This window comes from Rhyacophila brunnea, unplaced genomic scaffold (genome assembly GCF_057557595.1).
Source record: "Rhyacophila brunnea isolate RB1 unplaced genomic scaffold, BYU_Rbru_1.0 scaffold_14, whole genome shotgun sequence".
Classification (NCBI taxonomy): Eukaryota; Metazoa; Arthropoda; class Insecta; order Trichoptera; family Rhyacophilidae; genus Rhyacophila; species Rhyacophila brunnea.
This window is the reverse complement of record NW_028232796.1, coordinates 28,032,380-28,057,109: the sequence shown is the minus strand read 5'-3', so window position 1 is coordinate 28,057,109 and position 24,730 is coordinate 28,032,380. Positions and strand designations below refer to the sequence as shown.

General features: G+C 38.5%; 1 protein-coding gene across 3 annotated transcripts; it reads right to left on the bottom strand.

Annotated features, from left to right (window-relative positions):
- Positions 1–836: 836 nt before the first annotated feature.
- LOC147075820 (uncharacterized) lies at positions 837–24,641 on the bottom strand. 3 transcript variants are annotated; one of them, XM_085942127.1, is made up of 9 exons: positions 24,211–24,641; positions 23,634–24,122; positions 19,537–19,632; positions 18,413–18,814; positions 16,184–16,474; positions 7,861–13,060; positions 6,100–6,194; positions 2,609–2,737; positions 837–1,470 (listed from the first exon to the last, which is right to left on the bottom strand). In XM_085942127.1, the coding sequence occupies exons 1-9, from the start codon at positions 24,319–24,321 to the stop codon at positions 1,369–1,371; spliced, it is 6,915 nt and encodes a 2,304-aa protein (XP_085798253.1). In that variant the 5' UTR covers positions 24,322–24,641; the 3' UTR covers positions 837–1,368. The 3 variants fall into 3 exon arrangements, with proteins under 3 accessions (XP_085798253.1, XP_085798255.1, XP_085798254.1); XM_085942128.1 differs by having other exon boundaries at positions 838–1,470; positions 6,112–6,194; XM_085942129.1 differs by lacking the exon at positions 18,413–18,814.
- Between the last annotated feature and the right edge of the window lie 89 nt (positions 24,642–24,730).

Here is a 24,730-nt window from a genome sequence, read left to right as displayed (position 1 = left end):
ATTACTGAGATAGTACTGATAATACAATTCTAATTCCTTGATTATTAAGAAATTTCGGTTCTCGATAACTTGGGATTGATTGATTCGTTCTTCGTAGTCCTTGGCAGATTTAGTTATGAAATTAAAGCATGTTTTCGAAAGTTTATATTGTCAATTTTTTTCTCATGCGGGATCGTTGTAAATAATGCATGACTACTTTTTAGGAATAACATTTATGGGACAGTCCATTAACATTAGTTTTTGTATTTTTTCATAGGTCTCACAGATGAAAATTTCTCTAATTCTCATAGTTTATCAAAAAAAATTTGGGAAGACTCAAGTTTTCTCATGGATTACAAACATTACAATCATGGGTTGGTATACCCAAAAATAATGGGAAATGCATTACCGTCTGGGTGTAGTTGTAAGAAGATATGATTCTTGAGTGTGGAGAAATAAATATGGGATAAACTTAAACACGTGTTTAGAACATAATATGCCCTGAAGTTTGTCATGAAACATAACACGTATTAAATTTTAGTAAAATTTGACAATATTGTTGTGTATATGAGTAAAACAAAATTCTAAAATGACTGGCATATTATGTGAAAAACATGCGCAACATAATATTACGATGTAAGTATCTCTCTTATATCGAGAATTTATATTTGTTAAAGAAAACATCGCATATCGAAAATAATTTATAGGGTAGGTAAAGTTGCACGTGTCCGTTGGTGGGAGTGGTTGGTAATAAAGTGAAGCGTTAGGCAGACCTCTGGAGGTCAGGATTTGATATCTTGGAGCATGAGATTTTAGAAATACGGAAATGGCGGTAGGGTTACAGAATAAAAAAAAATCAATAAAAACAAGTTCACATTTATTCTTTTCTAATGTACCTACAACACTTCAAAATGATTGCGAATTTATAAGAAGTACGAGATTTATACATATTATTCATTCAAACATAAATATTTCATTAGTGAGCAATTAAAATTTAGTTAATCTACATTTTGTAATAAAAAGATAAACATAATTCAATTTCCTATACCAAATATCTTAAAATAATAAATTAGCGTTAATTACATTTGTGGAAAAGGCCAAAATGTAACGAGACTGATTTATAAACTAAAAAATATAATGCATCGTAAAACTTAAGAGTATTTTGTATGTACAGTTTTAAATAACATGATAAACAAAAAATGAAATGTGTTTTTACATCCTTATGGACAGAATAAAAATATGTTTCAAAAAAATACTGCAATTTAAGGAATATTTCAAAATATATTTTCCATCCGGTGCGGTGCGGTGTGGCGTTAATTAATTTACTATTTTATTTAGCTTAAGTCACTAGTATTGATGCGCTCAAATATTCATATCTTGCAACGGATGCTATTTCACCTGATGCGCTTTCTTCCTAAATTTTCTAACATACGCCTCTATGAGAGCTTGAATTTTGGCCGGGTTTATTTCCCCGCTACGGTTGTGACAGATCTGAAAACAAAAACAGAATTTCAGTATGCAACACTTCCGTGATCCCGGATGGAATCAAAATCTAGGTTTGCGCAACGTTGAAACGGTGATACTAAAATATGGAATATTCGACACTATTTAAATTTGACCTTCTGCCCCATAACCACCAGAGCACAGCTCTTGCCCTGATAAGTAAAAAGACAGTGTTTTTAGTTTTAGTGAAATGAGAACCCAAGTTTTAAGCTACCTACCCTTTCTCTTATATTATGTAAAATTATCAGATTGGTTTGACATAATCTCTGAATATACATACTCTGTCTATTAAGAGACTTTATAAAAACGTCTTTTTACTTAGCAGGGCAGAGCTGTTCTACGCAGCAAACTTTTGAATGTAGAATTACTGGCACCAACAGTGTGTATTTTAAACTACCACGATAATAAATGTTTACACATAAAAGTGCTAAACATCTCTCCAAACTCATTCTTCAACCGTAAGTGAGACGCGATGTTGTCATTGTATGGTGCTATTTGACAGGTTCGTAGATAATCGGTAAACATCAAAATGTCCTGTCCGTTTATCTTCCGGCAGGTTCACCACTATTGTTCTGCAGCACATGTGCACCGCCATGCAAGTACCAATTATTGTATAAAAATTCAGAAGCTACTGAACATCTTTAATCCATGTAACTTGCGTAATAACATGTGTTTAAACATGCATTTTCTTATTATGGCCGCGATAATACATACTGTCAGCATTAAATACAAGTACGTGTAAACGGGGTATAAATCAAAGTCATAAATATTGTAGATTACACTTTGATGTCAAAACTTGTTTGTTCTGTACTTCTCTAAAGCTGCATTTAGACCAAGAGAGCGAATGTTTGTTTTTCCCCCACTCCAGCGAAATTCTTATGCTCGCTCAACAAAGTGTTCACATCAAGAGAATTTCACTGGAGTGGGTGAAGAACAAAGATTCGCTCGCTTGGTCTAAATACGGCGTAAGACTAGCAACATAACATCTTATGGTATAAACATAAACCAATTACAAAAAGCGTTGAGTCATGTAAATAAAGTAAAATGGATTTGTCGGATTTGTCAAAGACGAATTTCAAAATTCAATTGTAAAATAATGGTACAGAATAATGAAAAGATGAGTTACCTTAGGAACAGCTCTTCTTAATATATCCTTATATTCTTCTTTTGTTACATGCTTCTTATTATAATGTGGCTTTAGCACTAATTTTACTTCATCTACAACTCTCTCTTGGCGATTCAGTTTCTTGAGGAACTAGAAAAGTAAAAATTGATATGCAAAAATAGATAAATAATAATATTACGCAGATAATACACAACTTCTTGACTGCCATAACTAAAGCAGTAATGTATCCGATAAACAATCTACCACATTGAAAGACATTAACTGCCAATTTATATTAAATCTGTGGCTATTTGAATCCCAGTCGATTGGGATGGTATCATCCCTTACAGATTTCCAATAAACATTTGTCGTGATGGTACATCTGTGTGCGATAGGAAGAAAGCGTTTTCTACGGGAACGCACATGTTTCTGTGTGGAATTTAGTAATTCAAAGATGTTGCATATATTCATTATTGGCATATTAACATATTTTTCAATTTTTTAAGACATACCACCTTTCGTCCATAAATATTATCTACACTAATCTATATTTTCCGTCTGGAAGAGTGGCTATAAATAACATACAATCGAACTCTGTTATTATGACTACGGATATAGCGAGATCTCGGATGTAATGAGAAAACATTCGTTGACATTTTAGTTTATGATTTTCTCCATACATTTATTCCCTTTTATAACAAGCTACTTATTGGGTATATCGAGCTAAAATATCGTCAAAAATTTTCTTAAAACTGTCAATGTGTCGATCATTTAAAAACTTTTCGACCCTAAGCAATAAAATCCGACCGGACAGGATGCCGCCGGGATCGGATTACGTTTATGACACTAGTTAAGTGTCCAAGTACCTAATTGGTGTGTTCGCCGACAACATTGAATAAGTGTTCAAGCATATGGTTGAAATTGCATGTAAAAAATCCTAATACTCTCTGACATAACGAGTAACGCTTATAACGAGCAAATTCAGTCGGTCCCATCTTCCTCATAATAACCAATTTCGACTGTATATTATTTACAGCGCTCCAAATGGAATATTTTACGAACCGGAGCGCTCAATATTTTATGAAAATGTTAACATAGTTATCTAATTGCTTGTGTATTTTATAAAAAAAAGTGTGTTATGCCGTGTCCACATTGGTAACAAGTTTTGCTGGCAACCTCATTAAATTTCGAATAAAATAATATTTGGTCAAACAAATTTTGATAATTATCGTGAAATTTAATAATGTTACCAGTGTGGACAAACTTTTAGATTTTTACATTAAATGGCAAATCTAGCTCACTGTCAAAGTAATATGTCCACGAGACGGAGCGATAATTTTGGGAATTTTACGAACCGGAACGGCGCTCTAGTGCGTTCCGGTCCATTTCGAACCCTGATTATTTACAAAAAACAAAAAAAAAACACCAATATACTTCCAAGACAACCAATAAACTACCGTCTATAACAAAAATTGATACTTCTTACAATAATCTCCCATAATGGTACACATACTACATATTGTATGGAATAAGTGCATAGGTATATTATTAAAGTTTAAAAAACTGTACAACCCAAAATAGCATACTCAAAAAAAAAACACACACAAAATAAAATTATGGGGAAGACCAATGCTGTGGTAATTTCACTGGCCGTATCTAACGGAAAAATACAAAACATGCAATTGATTAAATACAATCTTCCGATAATTAACATTATAAAAACAAAAATATATATAATTTTTTTAAATTCCACTAACCTTATAATTTTCGAATACAGTATAACCTCGACTATTCTGACTAATTAGAGATGACAACAGTAGTTTTTTTTTCAATAAATCATTAGAAAATTGTATTAAATTGCACACTTCATATTGTCGCTAGAGACCATTAGTAGTTATGCTCCCCGTTAATAAAAGAGAAACAAAATACCTAAATAAATAAATAAATATGTAACAGTGACGAAATGTGAAGGTAAGCTGTGGAGATTCAACATAAAGAGTGCACACTAAACTTCATAAATCGCACCCATTTGTTTTCATTGAACTAAAAATTCAAATTGCAGATATTGGTTAGTTTACAAAATTCAATTAATCCTTCTATGCCACAATTAGTTAATTGGTGTAATTAACGTAAGAATTGGTGTAATTACGGCGCGTAAACTCGCTTTTGGCAGTTAAACCCTGCCTAAAGCAAATCATAATAGATATTAGATAAAAATGAATGTTCTTCTATCTATCTTTATGTCATTAATCATTCATAATTTTAGATATTTTATAAATAGAAAAATATTTTTTATCTATTATGGTTTGGTAAGACAAGATTCAATCAAATTTTAAAATTTATCTGCAAGTTAGTTTAGCTTAGTTCTATGAAAAAAAAGAAATACAAATGACTGACAAAGTGTGCATTATTTTTGTCAGATCTCCACAGCCTACCTCTACTATTATGGTTTGGTCTAGGCAAGGTTTAATTGAATTTTATTTTGGTTTAATAATATGACTGACAAAGTTTAGCGTGCACTATTTATGTCGAATCAACACCCCCCCCCCCCCCCCCCGCCCCTGGTATGTAAAAACTTTTCCAATGTCATATTTCATATGACCAATAATCATAAATTTAATTCTCAACCCTGCATCGTATGTGTTGGAGAAAAATATGAAAAAAATGTGCACAATTCTACCCCAAGAAATTTTGAACAACGTTAGATATTTAAGGTAGGTTCGGATTAGTTGAGTAATTTAGTAGCTAAACAGGTATGAACAGACAAATTTAGTCGAGTAATTTAGTAAAATAAAGTTGAGACGATCGATTTTGTTCTAATTTTTTGGTCGAGTAGCACCCCCACCACCTCTTACTAAATACCAAACAAGCTAAGAGACAAGTCTGAACACGATATCTTTAGTCAAGTTCATTAGTTGTCGTAGAAATGACATTCCGTTGGAGCGAAGATAATACCCATAAATTCGTTTCAGAATATTTAAACTATGAGTGCTTTTGTTGCAAATTACTTCGTCCAATTCTTTTGATATAGCAATTATAACTGAAGTTATTAACTTTTTTAATTTTGCTTTGTTACGTTGTGCTCTATTCATTTTGACACGTCACTCACTAAATGTACTGTGTTCGGACACTTTCCAGTTACTAAATCATTCGCCACTCGACTAATCTGAACCGGCCTTTACAGATCAAGGGAAGTAGTAATCCAAAACAGACAATTCTTTGATGAAATGTTGCTTACATATTTAACTTTTAAGTCTAGCAGCAGATAGTATGTCTGCAAATTTTTTATGCGTAACTCGATCCGATAATCTTTATATATAACGTTGTTCATTTCGCAATACAACCACACTTGACAGAAGTGTAAAAAAAGTAGACCAAACTACAAACACCATGGGAGACTCTACGAGAACAAAACAAAGTGTTAATCTATTATATAACTAAAACGAGGAGTTAATCAAAAATAAAACAGAAAAAGCAAGGCATATTCTCATATTGTGAAAATAAACTCTTACTTTGGTCTTCACCTGCATTTCAACGGCCGAACTCGGCAGGTCATCCAATATCTTCAAGCTATCTTCATCCATTTTAACGCCGACTTGTGTTTTCCCTACAAATAATATACATAATTGTTTATAGATTATGGCAACTAAGAATAAAAATATTTCAGACTCTATATAAGTAACATCATAAAATGACAGCTACATCTGTGGTTAAACAATTTAAACTTTTTTAACACATTCGCGGACACACATTGGCTAATACATGTTAGTGGTATGACACATTAAAAATTTTATTTTTAAAATTTTCGATTTAGATACATACATACATAGAAATGAGTTAAGTCTTAAGTTACGACACTATCTAATGGAAATATGTTCGCACCGTGACACGAGTACAGTAAAACCTCGTTAGTAAGAACACTGATAATTCGAAATTCGCGTTTTTTCGAAATTTTCATGAAAAAAGTCCTTTGAACATTATTTTCATATAAAAATAATATTAAAATAAAATAAAATAATAAAACATCATAAATTACTTATTTTATATTATATACGATGAAAATAGTGTATTCTTAACATTTCCTGCAACCTGTCACAGCGGTGGTAAATTGACACTGTTTGTCAACGATGTGTTAAATTGTTAAATACATCTCATCTAATACAATGTTGACAATTATTACTTTCATAAACACACAATATCGTAGTACGATTTACGAATTTCTTGCCATTTCTTACCTGGAATACTGTATCCACAATATGTCAATTGATTCAGTTAACCCACTAATAAAGATGATTATATTATAATTTAATGTTTTTTATTAATTTATAATTATTATTCAATATATTATATTATATTGTGCAGTTTTCATACTTTTACCATTGTCCATATTTCAACTAAAAAATATAAATATCAGGAAATAGAAATTTTAAAAATGGCAATGGAATGTAATATGATGCCACTAATTACAGTTAAACCTCATTAATAAGAACACGCCGTAACTCGTTAAATTTTCGCGAAAGAAAAGTCCCTTGAACATTATTTTCATATAAAACCATACCTTTAATTCGAATTTCGTAATTCAAAATGATTTCAGAGTCCTGGCATGTAAAATTATTCAATAAATCATAATAGAGTACACTATTTCATGAGCAATAAATTGTGACAGACTTTTCTTAAAACATCATAAATTACTTTTTTATGAAGGTAACAAAAATAATCTTGACATATTATGACCCATTGACACACAGCGGTATGTCATTAGAGGCACTGCACTCCACTCCACTCAAAGGAAAACTATAACTCACATGTTTCAGGGCTGTAGGTATTTAATCGATTTTCACATAGTTTTACTAGAGAACCAATGCCAAACAATTTGAGTTGACAAATTGGAAAATAAAAAATATTTCGTATTTTTCTATAATTTTCTAGGTACTTGGTAACTTCAATTAATGGATTAATGACATGTCATGGTATATGCACAGATTTTAATTTGAAAGAATTGTATCGGAAATTTGGTAGGCACATCTATGATTTTTTTTCAAAATTTTCCCCATACATTTCATATTTCGTAATTCTATTTTTTTTTTTTCGATTTTCTGTCCTGTGGAATTTGTATTAACGAGGTTTTACTGTAGGATTATGTTATTTTGGTCTATGCATGTCATTTCAACTATAATTTGATTCAACGTAATTTGAAATTCTACATGTATGTTGAGGCATAGTTTACTCACAATACAAAAAATTAGAAATGAGATTTAGAATTATATGTGTACCTTTTGTTTTTTTCATTTGCCGCACAGTAACTTTAGCGGTGGAGGATCTGTTATTAGTTCGGGATTTCGCATTGAAGAGGGAATCGAAGCCATCGAACTTAGTCTGCTTGGGCGGGTAGAGGGAGGGGGCGTTCGAAGAGTGTTTCCCGTTGTCGGAGGGTGGTTCGAATAGGTCCCCGAAGTCACTGGAGCCCGGAGAGTAGGGCGAGTCCATGTCCACATCTAGATCGATCACCTCGTTGCCGTTTTGCCCCGCCTTGGGGTTCTTGGCTCCCTTTCTGGCGGGCATGGGCTTTATGCTGGGCAGCGGCAGCTTGGAGATGAGCGATTTGGCCGGCATAGGTTTGATTGGAGTCGACTTGATCGGGGAGGGTTTCGCCAGGAATAATTTCGTGGTCTGGAGTTTGAGTGGACTGGATTTGGCTGGGGAAGGCAGCATGGTCCTCTGAGAGGTGGGCGCAGCGTTCCTCTGCACAGAGGGGGGTGTTCCAGATCCGAAGGCTCCAATGCGAGGAGCCACAGAGTTAGGATACACAGGAGTAGCCGTCACCGTCGGGGTGACAGACGAATAGATGAGCTTGGGTGAGTTCGGTTTGATGGCAGCCACTGAAGCTCCCAACCTCTCAGGCGAGTGCGACGGGACCATTGCTGCGTTGGATGCGGGTGCCTGGTCTGCTTCAGACGGTTTTGAAGTATCAAAAATGGCGTCTCCGAAGGTGGGGACCTGGGCATTGGCCGGAGACAGGCTGTTTCTGGTCGACTTCAGTAGAGCCAGGACTTTTTCTCTGGGACTTATCGGACGAGATTGAATCACATCATCGGCTGAGAGATTGGACTTCTGAGCAGCCTCCAGAGACATGGACATGCCGTGAACCTGCAACAGATCTACCTCCAACCGCTTCTCGGTGGGTTTTTCTGCGTCAGTTTGGGCAGGAGGGGGAGATGCCCTTTCCGGTGTGGCAGATCCCGATTTAGTAGGCTCGAAGGGATCGTAGACATCGGGGGAGCTGGGAGGCGAATCGGGAGGTTCGGGAGGAGTGTTGGGGCCTTTGCAGGCGACCTCGGCCGGCCTACCATCCGCCTGCACTCTGGTATCAGCCTCTTCACCTTCTACTGTTTCGTCCTCCTCTTCGTGCAGCGGGTTTACGGTCCTCAGCTGCGGATTGGACTTACTCTGGATTGTGAACTTCACAGCAGGCTCAGGCGGGGTCTTGGGGCCGGCAGAAGATACGTAAGCATTCTCCCTGACGAGGCTCCTGGGAGGCGAGCCGGAGTCTTCACCATGGGGGAATCCCATTCCCATGAGCTCTTCCCGAAGCATCTCCTGCCTCTCCATGAGCTCCTCCTCCTTTTCTCCGTTTTCACTGTCACTAAGGACGATGACAGCCTTGGGCGAGGGAGTCAGTTCTTTAAAAGGCGACCGATCCAGGTCAATGATGGCGACAGGTTTCTTGTTCTCCAGGTCCTTGGTTCTTTTGTTTTTCTCGGATCTTTTCTTTTTCGTCTTATCTTTGTTTTTGTCTTTTTTAGCTTTCCCAGTAGGGTCCCCCCCTTTGCGTTTCTTCTTCTTGGAGAGGGTGTCGGCGGGAGGCGCGGCGGGTTGCTCCTCACCATTCTGGTTCTTATTGAAGCTGACGCTGACCAGGATGTTGTTTCCGGAGGTAAACACCTCTTTAGAGGGACCTGTCTCCTTCGGTCGGTGCCGCTTGAGCGCTCTCTCTGCGGCTCTGTTTCTCTTCACTGTCTTCTTTTTCTTCTCTTTCTTCTTAGATTTGTCTTTGGTGGTGAGGATGACTCTGAGATTTCTGGGTTCAGGTGACTTCTCTGCGGGTGGTGGGGTCCAACCGGGCGACATGAGAGCAGAAGGGCTCATCGATTGGGAGCCGGAAGTCCAGTCCTGGTAGAGGGGGGACTTGTCTTGCGGCTGCTGCCAACGGGGACGGGCAGGGCGTTCACGGGAGGGTGAGCGAGAGAACACTATTCCGGGACTGAAGCTGCCAGATCGTTTGCGTTTTATTTTGGGTCTGACGGGGGACCTCGATGTCTTTCGTTTACCGCCACCGCCGATATTTCCCTTGGGCTTTCGAGCCTTTCTGCCCTTAGGGCTCCTAGACCGATTTCTAGAAAGCGACCGGAGCTTCGACCTGGACCTTCGGATCGGTCTCCTCCTCGGAGACTTTCCTCTGGGCGGTCTAGGGCTGGGTCGACGTCCTCTGGACGGGGACCTCTTACGCTTGTTTCTGCCCCTGGACAGCGATCTGCGGACGCGGGGGGATTTGGAGCGTCGGATCCGAGGAGACGCGGACCGTCTACCACGGTTGGGGGGCGACCTTCCTCTTGGGGAGGGAGAGCGTCTCTTGGGAGTAACTGACTTCCGCCGCCTAGGTGATGGACTCCTCCTCGTACGAAGTGACGGTGACCTCCGGAAACGGGGAGAGAGCGACCGACGTTCTCTGGAGGGTGATTTTCGACCCCGGGAAATCGATTTCTTGAGCCGGGAAGCAGACCGCCGGTTGCGAACAGAAGACGTTCTGCGCGGGGTCGGGGAGCGGCGAGGTTTGGAGGGCGACTTCCGGTTTCGTGAGACTGAGCGCAGGGGTCCGGAGGGTGATCGCCGCCCAGCAGGGGAGGTGCCGACACGGGAACCTGTGCGTGAATCGGGGCTCTTGGATCTGGGCCGGGAGGTGTCCCTGCCGAAGACGTCTTTCACCCGCCTGCTCTTGTCGGAGATAACATTTCTGACATCGTACCGTTCGATGTCTTTCCGCTTCTCTTTCTTCTTGTCTTTGCTCCTGTCCTTCTTGTCCTTGTTCTCCTTCTCAGCAGAGCGGCTCCTTCTCTTTTCCTTGGGCTTGGCAGCCTTAGCCCTGTCGTCCCTCTCCCGGTAGTTCCTCTCCTTGCCGCTCTTGCTGAGCTTTTTGAAGCCGAGGGCCTCTGCAGCCCGCTTTCCCTTGGCTTTGGATTTGCCGTCCAGCTTGCGCTTCTTTTTCTTCTTGTCATCATCACCGGGCTCCGTCTCGGTTCGTTCTGGCATGGCCTTCGCCACGTCCTCTGCCTTGAGCTTGCCCTTCTCTATGATTTCGCCCTCTTCAAATTCCCCGGGCTGTGGTTCTGGCCGGGGCGCTGGGTCACCCTTGGGGTTGTTGGGGTCAGCGAAGAGCTCGTTGCCCTCGTCGTCAGATATCATCTCAGTGTCGAGACCGCCAATGCCAGCTGCCTCTTTCTCACTCTCCAGAGTGGTGTCTTTGGATTTGGTAGATTTGTTCTCATCAAGACAGGGAGTGTAGCTCCTCTCATCTTCAGCATCGCTGATAGATTCGGTAAATTTTTCCTCGGAGGTGATCAGCGGATCAACCTCACCAGAAGCGTCATCATCGTCATCATCCTTATCAGGGGCCTCTTTTGGTTTTTTGGGTGAGGCTGCCTCCTCGCCGGGTTCAGAAGCAGTCTCGACGTCTGAGTCGTCTTCTTCGGTGGTCTTTGGATCAGCAAACGGAGCCGTGAGACCTGTTTCTATGGGAGTTCCTGCAGCAGTTTCTTTTTCAGGATCTGTACGTTCTGAGTTTTCATCATCTGGTTCGTGGTCATCGTCTTCCTCATCCTCATCCGGATGCACCGAAACTTTGTCCCCGTCATCAGTGACTTCCGGTTTGGAGTCGTCATTGGATTTTTCATCGTCTGATTTGTCAGCATTGTCATCTTGGCTGTCACTGTCGGCGGGTTCATCTCGCACGGGAGAGAGGTAGGCTTGAGGGCTGGCTGGATCGTCCTCCTGAACAAGGTCCTCATCACCTAGCTCCGGCGGGGGGGAGGGGCCACGTTCCACAGCCTCAGATGCGTCCTTGGCCATGCCCACACTGGCAGCGGAGTAGATGGAAAAGTTGGGGCAGTCCCCCTCTGAGTCAGCCGCAGCCTCCTCTAGGTCCTCAGCTCCCTTCTTGCCGGCAATGAGGTCACGGTGCTCATGGAGAACCTGCCGCACAGCCAGGTCCAGAACCTCAGGGGCCACCGGTCCAGGGCTATCAGAACCAGAGCCATAGTCAGCCACTAGGTCGGGCTCCCGTCGTGGAGGGCTAACGATGGTGAGAGGCCGGCCGGCTGTGGGTGGACACGGGAGGTCTTCATCTTCGGATCCAGAGTCTCCAAGCGTGGGTTCCGTGGGGTCATACTTGTCACCGTCTTCACCCCCAGCGTCGCTCCTCTCATCTTCTGACAGCGGCGGCTTCATGAACCTGATTATGGGGGGCTGGGGAGGCGCATCGCCCCCTGTCACAGCGGGAATAGTGAGATATTCGGCCTGAGACACGTCAGTTGGGCCCCCACTCGAAATGTAATGTGCAGAGTCTTGTCCAGAGTCCCGTCGCTCGGGTTCCACTGGATATCCTCCGGGAGAGGGTTGGAAGTCGGATCCGCTCCGGCGGAAGAAAGGGGCTGCGTCTGGCAGGGACCTGTCGATCCAGGAGGGGGGTGGCCGCAGAGGAGGCTGAGGGGTACTAAATCGGACGGGCGGGGGCCGACCGCGCCCGGAGTCGAGGCCGCGGGATGAGTCGAGACCACTCCTGAGGGGCATGAGCACTCTCCCGGGTGGAAAAGGGTTGTACTGCTCCCGCTCCCTCTGCTGACGGCCGTTCTGAAAGTCACCATCACTTTGCCAGGGATCATCGGAAGGGAACGAGCGGTCCCCTTGGAAGGGTGCCCCACCCGAGTTGAAATTTCCACTGTCTCGGTAATTGGAATTGCCGCCACCGTAGGAATCATTACCATAGCTTCTCCCCCCGCCTCCTCTACCATAGTTGTTTCCGCCTCCGCCGCCTTGATAATCTCGCTGACCTCCTCCCCCCCTCCAACCGCCCCCTCCTCCTCTCCCGGAACCTGGGTAGGCAGGAGCTTTTTTAACAGAGGCTTCAGGATCGGCGCTTCGGACGTCTATTTTTCTATCGGCGTCAGCACTCTCTGGCTTGTGTTCCGGTTTCTCGCGGACATCCCTGAACGCCGGATCGGGCCTTTCTAGGTTATCTGGTTTGGGTCTGTCTCCCTCTTTATGTTTGGGCATTTCGATGTTGAGGGTGCCATCCCGGCGGACGCTGACGGAGGCTTTCTTGGAATGCAGAAGAGTCTGGCTGTGGAGGATTCCTGATAGGATATCGGGGGCCGACGAGGCGTACGCGGGAGAAGGGATAGAAACTCTCTTGCGGCGGATCTGAAATGCAAACATTCTATCAATATTCATTATACTTAAGACTCAACTGAACAGGAACAAGGTCATTCATAGTTTAGTCAGAAATAAACCTCAGCGTTGAAAGGACGTCATTTTAATTCAGTCTAACCTCAAAAACCTCTAACCTTCGGGGAGAAACGCAATTATTATTAATTACAATTCTCGGTCGAATGAATAATCATTATTATTATTATTAGTATTATTTTCTTCAAACATAAAATGTATGCGAAGTAACTTGATGCCGGCCGAAAGAATATACAGGGCTGTCAAAATAATATCAATCTAATGGAACGTTTTAAATAGTTACAAATTTAAAGTTAAAAATTGCTAGTAAGCTATTTTCTTATTATTCCATCTGTACAGTAGTACAGATGGAATAATTACATATTTCCAAGCGTCAAACGGCATACAACATTCATTTAAAATAAGTATGAAAAGACTAGCTGATTATGTTATATTATTTTTGTATTGTTCTTATTTTTTTGTTTATCAAAATATTTCACATATTATCTGATGATGTGTATTTTGGGTATATCGTAATATGTATCTTGTATCATTAAAATTGATATAAAGTTGATATAACATAGAAAAATCTGTAAATCATTAAAATGTTAATTTTGTTATAGTTTTTAACTAAACCTGTGCAATTACATATTAGATTTAAACACTGTTGTACTGTGTGACTTCTATAATATCAGATAGCCTTACACGAGATGGGCAAGATAAAAAATAAAACTGTAGGATGTCGGCAGAAGAGTAAACAAAACCCAGCTCATTGGATAACCGAATGGTAGGCAACTGTATATATTATATTTTTCCGCCAAATTGCACACAATTAAAAACAATTTATCATAAAAACAAGTAAGACGTCTTCGACAGCCCTGGGTGATTCAATACTGTCGGTAATTTTTATGTTCTCAGCGAGCCGTTAGCTTTGAATAAAAAATTATCTGTGGGTTTGAATAAAAAATTATCTGTGGGTGACGCCACGTCAATAATCATTTTTTATAGGTATAAATTATTTCTTGCATTGGCTTTACTTACCAACAAAATACAATAATTATTGTACCTACTAGCTAAAAGTAAAATTGCGTTACTTGTTTGTAAAAGTGTCAGACTAAATTAATTAAACTAATCGGGTAAGTAATAAAAAGTCATTAATTGAGTTAGCATTTACTTGGTAGAATTCCATTTCAAAAGAAATGAAAATATAATTAATTATATTTTCATTTCTTTTAATAAAAAGTCACTTTCTTTTTATAATAAACAGACATCGCTATATAATTTTTTTTTAAATATGCATTAGAATTAAACAATATGTACCTATTTTTTTTAAATAATTATGTAATAGGTCTTACACATTCAAAATAAATACTATTCATTAATAATGTTTTTTGGATAGCACATGAAATAAAAATGTAGGTAACAAAACAAAACAGTTTCAACATCCTTCGTATGTTTAGCTCTCGGACAATTTCAGGTTAAAACGTTATTAATATATTATTATTAAGTTTATATCGTGGCTATCCATCATATTGGTTGCAATATTTTCCACCAAACAGCTGATTAACAAATTGAATTTAGTAACATTTACGTATATTAGAAGATATCATTTTTTGGTCACCCCATATTTTATACACTTTGACAGTGTTATGATTTAAATTAAATAAGAGATCATTATTTACTTTAGACCAAAGCATTGTCGGCGACCTTTGAATATTACCAGTAGAGCAACAATTCCGGACCACATGTAAAAAAATCATATTTTCAATTCTCAAGGGAAATTCTGTAGAGCGTCCCCTTAAGGGGGGACATGCTCAGCGTAGGTCAAAATGGAGCTTTTGTTCTATTTTCAAAGCATGATCCTGGACATACCGTTTAAAAAAAAAAAAAAACGGTTAGGTACATGTTCAAACACGCGCGTTAACATCATTTTACTCCCTACTTCAATTATAGTTTGTGAATTTATGGCTACGGCCGTATGTTGTAGCTTAACCACTGGGGAATGCCAAAAGAAATGGCGTATTTCAAAAAAACACTACCTTATTCTTAGGTCAATAATTATTATAAAGCAATCATTATTCGTAGGATGTTTATCACATTTGAATGGTCAAAGACATAGCTTATAATCAGTATCTTTAGATTTATCTTCAAATGTGTTAATCTTGCCCATTTTTTGAATAATAAAATGCCTAATTCTTGTCAAATTTGGGATCACAGAGATTATCAATATAATTTTTTATCGTAAATATTTCACTATAATAATGTCGATATAAATTATACTGATGGTTTTATAAATGCGTTTAAAAATTAATAAATGCAAAAAATGTAAACCACTGCACATTTATGTACTGAAATATGACTATATTCTAAAACATTAGAGCGAGAGGTTTAAAAGAATACTATTTTATGTAATAAAAATACTTTATGCAGTATTGAAATGTTTGAAATAAATATAACGGATAAGGCTTCAAAATTACATAAATAGATTATCTACAACGTTTAAGGTATGTCCAGGATCATGCTTTGAAAATAGAAAAAAAGCTCCATTTTGACCCACGCTGAGCACGTCCGCCCTTAAATGTTATCAATGAATAATGAATCTATATAAATAAATGTGGTTCTGAGGATTGATGTGATATGATCTTATCATCATCAGCCTGAATCTATTCACTGCCGGGTGAAGGCCTCTCCAAGCTGATTCCACTTCTCTCAGTTCGGTGAATTGCGTTGCCACGTACTTCCGCATAACTTAATCATTTCATCGATCCAGCAGCCTCTAGGTCTACCTTACGGTCGTTTTGTACCTCTTGGGTACTACTGGATGACTAAATTTGTCCAGCGATTGTTCCTTCTTCGAACTATGTGTCCAGCCCATTTCCATTTGAGGTTTTTAGGGAACTCTTATACTATATTAGGTATGAAATGCGCATAAGTTTTCATACAGTTTGAACCATTTTTAAACAATAAATGAAATGTATAATTATGGTATATGAGAACTGCTCCAAATTCATTTTTGATATTGTTTAATCCCGACTGACACAAATGCTCTCAGCTCATTGTTTCCTGAAGACCACATGATGGATAAAGGAAATAGCCAATAACCTGTCGGTGAGAATCTAGGATGGCGGTGGCCATGGAGCGGGGAGCGACAGCGACAGCAGACGAGCCGCTCCCGGACCTGGTCTCCATCTCCTCTTCATCCGAATCAGGGAAATAGTCCAACTGGTCTCTGGCTCCGAATATGGAGAAGCGAGGCTGGGTGAGGGCAGAGGAGCGAGCCTCCGCAAGGTCTGCCCCCAGAAGAGTGCCGTTGATCTGCTCGGCCAAGCGTCCCCGCACCCACGATCGGACCATGTTTCGCCTTGCAGCCGTGCGAGGGACTCGCCGCTTCACCTGGTAAATCATACATATTTTGTTTTTAATACAGATATAAATTTTTGCAAGCAAGATTCGCAATATGTACTAATATTACTAGAGGGCAGTGATGTTTGTAAAAAAAAGGGCGTCGACCCAAAAAGTATGCAGAACAGTAAGTAGTTATTTGGTAGATTTTTCAATATGTTGTCCAACACAGAATCAACGGGACCCCGACATAACTTAATCCCAGCAAAGCCAAGTCAAACTTACGATATTAAAAACGGTAACTTAGTTTGAGTGAGAAAAACATATAATATATCATTATTATTATATAAAAGTGAGTAAAAACATATGACATTATTACAAATTGTTCATCTTTTCTACATACGCTTCCGAGTATGATTCTCACTCGTTCGAATAGCGACCTTGATATATTGTATTTTAACAAATTTAGATTCTGACATTCTAGAAAAATTAGGAACTATTTCATTTTCAGTTTATTAACTTTGAAAGAGACTGAAGCGACAGGTGACACAGGGTACCTGTTTCTAGATTCTCATTTCTCTGGAAATCTATTGCATTTAGGATTTATTTTGTATAGCACGTGTCTAAAGACATCAGCCACTGTAGCGTGTGCGGTTCGCTTAGCTGCTATAAGACGCCAGCGGGGACGACTCTTGTACAGGAGCAAAAAGGTGCACTCCTCTCCCAAATTATTATGTAACAATCTACATATTGTACAAATTAATTATTGTAAAATAATATCATTAATTTGTCACCCGTCTGCTATACACATCAAATGCGCATAACTTCAAACAGATTTTTTACCTGTCGCTAAGACTGTATACGCTACAGTAAAACCTCGTTAATACGAATTCCATGGGACCGAACATCGAAAAAAAATTCGATTTACGAATTATGAAATGTATATATGTAAAATATTAAATTTTAAATTTTTGATTTTTATCAACGTTGTTTACAATCATAGATGTGCCTACCAAATTTCCAGTTTCCTGTGTGTTAATGGGTCATAAAATGTCAGGATTATTTTTATTACCTTCTTAAAATAAGTAATTTATGATGTTTTACGAAAAGTCTGTCACAATTTTCAATGACTGGGTCATGAAATAGTGTACTTTATTACGATTTGTTGAATATTATTATATGCCTGGACTCTGAAATAATTTTGAATTATGAAATTCGAATTAAAGGTATGGTTTTATATGAAAATAATGTTACGGCGAATTTCGAATTATCCGTGTTCTTATTAACGAGTTCTACTGTAAATGTTAATTGGTGACTATAGGCAACAAACTATTGAAATGGGAAAGATGGTGACTTAGTTGAAACATCAGTCTACTAGAAATTGCAAGCCCGAACAGAATTTCCAATCCTGGGATGTCAGGTTCAGTGTTCAAGATACTGATATTTAATGATTGGTGAAAACATGAAATTTTTCCCAAAAGAACAAAAATGCACGTAAAAATTTTACATTTAATGAAATAAATTATTAAATCAAACTACTTAGCTGGCAATTGTTTTTTTGGTACCCACAAGCTTCAAAAGAATAAAGTTCTCTCGGAGAAAACTTTTTATAAAACTCCCCTGTGTATCGTATTAAATAATAAATATTTTTGAGGGACGAATTCTGAGAAGAGTTTTTGGGCCTGTCAAAAGAAAATGTTGGGTGAGACAGATTAATACATACAATATCCGGAGTTGCCACCAGGAAGGCCGGCAACCACCGAAACTAACGGTTGGACTGCGGCGCAGGATATTTAAAGACACTCAGCCAAACGATTTGGAAAACGTCCATGATTAAGAAAATTTCTAGACGAAGCCTAGAGTTATTTTGTTTTTATATATTTTGATGATATAAACGAAATTTAAACATTAACCTTCAATTTGTTTTCGTTGTCTACATTTTGATATAGACATAAAAAGAACCCATTGACCGAAAGAAAAGGTGTTCACCTTCTTCTTCTTACGCCGCCTAACGACCCTGGCCCTCTTCTTCTTGACGGGAAACTTCTCGCCGTCTTTGAGTTCGTACTCTACAACAACGGCCCGGGCGGAACGTCTCTTCCTCCGTTTCCTGGTTTGGGTTTGAGTGCGACCCGAACTTGATCTGACGGCCGTCCGTCTCCCCACGGTAGCGCTAATGGCCGCCGCGAAGCGGGCTATCTGCTGCTGCGAGGTAGAGGGGGCTTCCAGATCGATAATTCCCAGAGACTGGGAACCGGCGGCGCGGCGCATTCTGGAGGGGCGGGAGGCGGCAGCGGCGGATGACGATTGGGCGGCTTGGCGGGCGGTGGTCCCTTCGGCCGGCCGGTCCGTCTGCAGGCAGCGCGGGCAGTGCCATTCGTTCTCCGGGACCTGTTGCCCAATTTTTCGCATTACCAAACAATGTATTATTACAATCCTTTTTGTGGAAAATAATAATGCTCTGAGGTCTTCGGTATAGGTACGACTTGATACGTTTGAAGTGTCACTGGTTTATTTAAATCTATTTATGGTGATCTGATGTAAAATAATCTACTAAATTAACTAAATGAAATTATTTACCAATTTTTATAATTATTCACATTATTTATCTATAGTCTATTTAATTTTTACTGAATTGGAGATATATGATTTCATTTGTGTTCAACTTTCAAATACATTACAAACATGGTTCTTTATTTCCAGTGTATTTAATTTTCAAATTAGAACAACATGCCTAAGTCGATAAATCCTTTATTACAAAGATTATAAGCAAAATCAAATTGGACATTTCGACATTTTTATTCTCATCGTTTTAAACATTCTACATAATATTAAGTACACACAATGGAATGACGTGCGTATTTTATTGTGAATTTTGACCATATGAAAACAGAAACCGTTTTTGAAAATAGTCGCCTCATGTCACATATCCAAGAGATTTTTTATAATATGCCATCGTAAAAAATAATATATTATTTTACCTCTTCTCACAGCTTTAAATCGAATATTAAGTATTTATTATCCATTTACTTTAGAAACCCGACATCTGTATGTATTAAATGAAAGATTTAAAGTACTATTATTTATTTGCAGCGGCGTGCAGCAATACATACCTCATGGAGAGGAGGGTGGAGACAGTGCATATGAAATCCAAGGTCACACGTGTCACATAGCAGCATCGTCTCCTCGGATCCTGACGACTCGCATACCTTCAAAATAAAATATGCACACATCTCAAGTTAAACAAAACAATCACAGGGTTTGGAGACACTTTCGCATAATAAACCCAAGTATAATGAATACATTACTCTTTATATTGGAGAAATAAAAACTTTTTAGGTACAATTTACTTAGAAATCAAATCGCTGAGACGTTATTAATGGAAATATGACTACAATATTTTCTTCTTTGTGATTGCGTAATTAGGCAAGTGTACCACGTATTAGCCAACAAATATTTCTATGTCAAATTTTGTTGTCCATTTGATCAAAAACTTTATGGTAAGATTCATCGTTAATCGTTTCGAGTTGTGACCAGAATATCGTGAATTCCTATTTTTCACGCACGGTCGGTGATAGTCGAGTCGAAAACAACAGAGACTGTACGTCTTGTCTGCCGCATAGCCATAAATCAAACCTTCTAAGAACGTCGATCCGGTGTCACATATGAATACCACGCACATCTACCTAGCGACAGTCGCACGTAACCTTCGAAACGTATAGATATTTGGATGCGGCGATCGGCGAGCCGGTATAAGAATGACCAATTCGTAGGTGTTTGTATGCATTCTGTCGTCTTCGACTCGCCGTCCAAGAAGCATGCGACTTGTTGATTGCAACAGATGTTTTTTTCAAACTAAACAGTCGCATTCGACCAATCTGCGGGGCGCCATTTGGCAACGTGTGTTTTGTGAATAACGATGACGTCACGACGAGTTTTGATGTCAGAACCGGCTTATAGTAACTATTAACATGCAATATGACAGAGGGAGACAATAAAAACTTTCCTATCATGTTAATAGGGGCATAAAATAATATCGTTTCCATTTGAAAATGCAGTTCGATAATAATTGTCGTAGTTACTACTTTAAAAAATCTTGTACACACTTGCCCCCTTAAGATTGACAATGATTTGATCATGGCGATGATCGGCAGTGAGTTGCTCACCCTGTGAGTCTGCTGGTGTAATATGACCTTTACGTATCAGTTTCATGGCAATATGCAATAATTGTACAAATAAATAAACTTTCAAGGATCAGAGGTGAATGAGAGAACATAACTGATTATATGAAATGTAGCTACAATTATTTTAACTCTATGACGTTTTAACGGTCAGTAAAATATGCCGTTCACAACAGAACATCGTTTTTTAAACAAATACTAACTGTATAATTATATATAAGCAATGAAACTGAGATATGTTTTTGTTATATGTGTTGTAAGGTTATGTCGCAAGCTCAGCTTGGGCACCCTGCTTTTTAGCATAAATTGGGAAAGAATACGTAATGTATGAAATTATTTTAATAGTATGAAATAATTTGTATGAAAAATGTCTACAGCAGCGTTTCCTAAATGGGCTGTGACGGTTACTGGCTTTTGTAAGATATGATTTCCACAAAAGGATTAAAGAAGACGAGCTATAAATATTTCATAATATACACCAGCAGCGAGTGGTTCATACGTACTGTAGATGCGGAACATACCCAGATGACTAAATCTGAATAATAATTCGGCCAACAAATTGATGCGCACCTCGGCTGACTTTTGCATGGTGTAGATGCTATAATATTCCTTGTTGCCCACTACATAACTGATAAAAAATATATAGGCAAAGTTGAGAGCACTCTTATTGAATTTTGTTGATTTTGATTCCAATAACCATAATTGTAATATACTCTTAGAGCGTCTTATTGTGAAGACTAGTATTGATTTCAGCGTTTGATTGTATTCTACTTTGGCACTTTCTTGAATGGATGAGATTTTGTTCACTAACGATGGGTGGCACTATGTTTTTAATATTGTGTTATGCTACGTAGCATAATGCAGAGTCACTGAATTGCGAATTAAGATGGTAGTGCTAGTTATTGATTATCCTCAAATGCAATGCGGTAATCTGTTTGTAATAAAGGAAGATTTTCAGTCGCATTTTTCATTCAAAGTATTATCATTTATTTCGATATGCAACAATCATCAATTTCTACAAACAGTTTACCTATATTTCATTCAAAGAAAAACTAGCACTACCATCAAAGTTTCCTGTCACTGCCTGACTATAGTGGGTCTTGAGCTTATATGTGAATATACATATAAAACTATGTAGGTTTTTTTATGAAAGAGCGTACTTCAGTGAAACGGCAAATAATTTTCAACAGTAGGTGTGATGAAATTTCTCACGCGTCGCCAATCGGAGACGAACGGTCAAAGTGTGCGCACGTCGATTTGTTTTGACATGGCGTCGGATGAAAATATTCTTAAATTGTGTAAAGATGACTAAAAAACTTTACATATGTACTTAAACAAGAAAACATGCCAATGAATATACTATTATTATTAGTAATATAACAATAAACATAACATTAAATGGGGGGGGCATGTTGGATTTTTATTACAATTTTTTTTTCGTTCGGCACGCGTCATTTGCACAATCCACGATCTTTTTAGACCGTGCCTCAACTGAAGTATAGCCTTAATTAAGTATTTTAATTGAATAATTGCAGTTTTATTGAACTGAAATTTTTATTCACTTCCGTTTTAAAATTAAATAAAAACAATCAGTAAACCAATGTCCATTTAAACATTCAATCAAGTCGAATGTCATAATTTTTAATACGAGTAATTAATATCACTGGGAATGTACAGAAAAATGTTTTTCTTTTTATTTTTGAAAGCATTCCTACAATCAAAATGTAATATTGTTAAATCGGCAAACGAAGCAACCGTCATACCTATTAGCATCATTCAAACAATAATGCAATAAGGGTAAGAATCAGTAGATGTGACAGATAACACATTATTCAGTACTTCAAAAAGCAACAATTACTATGCAGAATTTAGCCGACAAACACAAAATTCTTAATCGGATATTCCTTAATTACACTCCGAATGGAAAAATGCTGTGAACACGTGATAAAAATCGAAGATTGTAACAGGTCAAATGATTTAGGAATAGAGACACATAATATGGATAAACAGTGAATCAGATGCGTTATCAGAGTAATGCGCAATTTGTATTATAAGTAATTTCGCTTCTTGTCTGTTTAATGAAAGCCAGCGGCAAACAAATTTTGAAAATAGCCGATATACTGGATTATTTGTTAGGTTAGGTTAGATTAGGTTATCATCATTGAGTTTTACCGAAATTGCCGCTGTTCCCGCCTAACTTCCAGTAACTACATATTGAAAGTAATTTTAATGATTTGCTATGTGTAATACAGCTGCTTCATTCTAACCGCTTTCTTAACTGACCGAAAATAGGCAAACCTCATGTAATGTTATATAGAGAGGGCCTATTTTTAAGCAAAATGAAGCCGCGTTTCTAGCGTATCTCTTTTCGACCATGTCCGATCCTAATAGGATCATATGGGCCTCCACAGAGTAGAGGTTTGTATTAACAGATTTTGTTTTTACGAGAAATGGATGTCAGCCACTTGCTCAACCTATTAGGTCCATACCCTGACTCACACACATATTGAAAAACAATATGTGTACTTGCCAGACCCAGGATTCGAACCTGGGACCCACGGCATGATAGTCCAACCTATAACGCACAGTAAAACAACGATTTTATTATTATCAACTTAACTATGAAACGTTATACCATTGTGTCGCTTCTCAGTACGACCACCAAATTTAAACACAACATAGTTAACCATATGTTCTATTAAAAAAATACCACTTTAACACAAAAACAATAAATTTCAGCAACACGTGCACGCAGTTTTTAAATGCATGTAAACAGCCAAATCATTTTTTTCCGGTGAAATTTCATATTTTTAAAATTCAGCCGAAGAAATTCTATCTTACTCTAACGCATAGAGTGGGGATATAAGAGTGCCGAATGCTTACTCACTCGCACTTATCGTTAATTTTTGTTCAGGCCTTGAAGCAAACCCATCCGGAACTTCAAAAACTTTATGTATATTATGTAGTTTTGTAGGTGTTTAGTATTACGGTCTGTGTATAAAAAGATATTACCAGAATATATTATTTACCTCGCAAAATGTTGGTTCTTCTTGGAATAAATAATCTTCAGATGGAGTGCGAGAGCTTACGGGGATTCTTTTAATAACTTTGCCCCCGATCTTCCGCCTCACCAATATAGTTTTGAACTCCAATCGGTCCACAGGGCACGTGTTGACATTCTTTGACCATTCCGTTATACAATCGGAGCAGAAGAGATGCTCGCACGTTTCAGGGGTGCCAATATCTTGATTGGAGAACGAGAGAAGGCATATCGGGCACTTTTCAGAATTGCCATCCGAGCTGTCAGACTGGCAATCGACAGTTGCCGGGACAACGGCGTCAGTTTGTTTAATTGGTGACTTTTCTGCTTCATTATCTGAAGCATCTGTTGCCCAATCTGTTATAGAATCATTATCACTGCTGCCGTCGTCAGATTCTAAAGGTACAGCAGCCCCAGATCGCCTAGAAGTGGACGGGCCGACACTACTATCAGATTCATCGTCGCTATCCATAATGACCTGCAAACAGGAGGAATATAATAATATATTTATAACACAATGCACATGTATTTTAATTTTATTGCTTCAATACAGTATAATTAATTACTCTGTGCCGTTTGCGCCGCGCTATTGGGGTATCGTCCTCGGACGTCGAAGGAGTGCGTTTCCTTCGTTTGGAGCGGTTGGATAGTGGCTCATCGCTACTGTCGCTGCTCATTATGTGTTAAAACTTCAGTAAATAACGATTCATTTGATTGGTGAATCGATCGATTTATCTGTGGAGTCACAACATACAAGCGAAAAGCATAACAGATTTACGATCAAAAATGGCAAACAATTCCGTGCCAACTTTTAATATATACACATTACTTGTTGACTAAATTATGGTTCTGACTACAAAATTAAATGCAATTAAAGACTAAGAAACATTAAAAATACGAAAATTGTCCGTAATGACAAAAATATCAGTGTTTTTATGTTGACAGCCAAGCCGATTCACAGTTTTTCTGAACGACGGCCATTTTTATTTTATTAATCATTTTACTTTACGCTACGTTTTTCAAAGTTGCCTAGTAAATTTAAATTAGGTAAGAATGTAGGGAAAAAATATTTTACTAATAATTAGT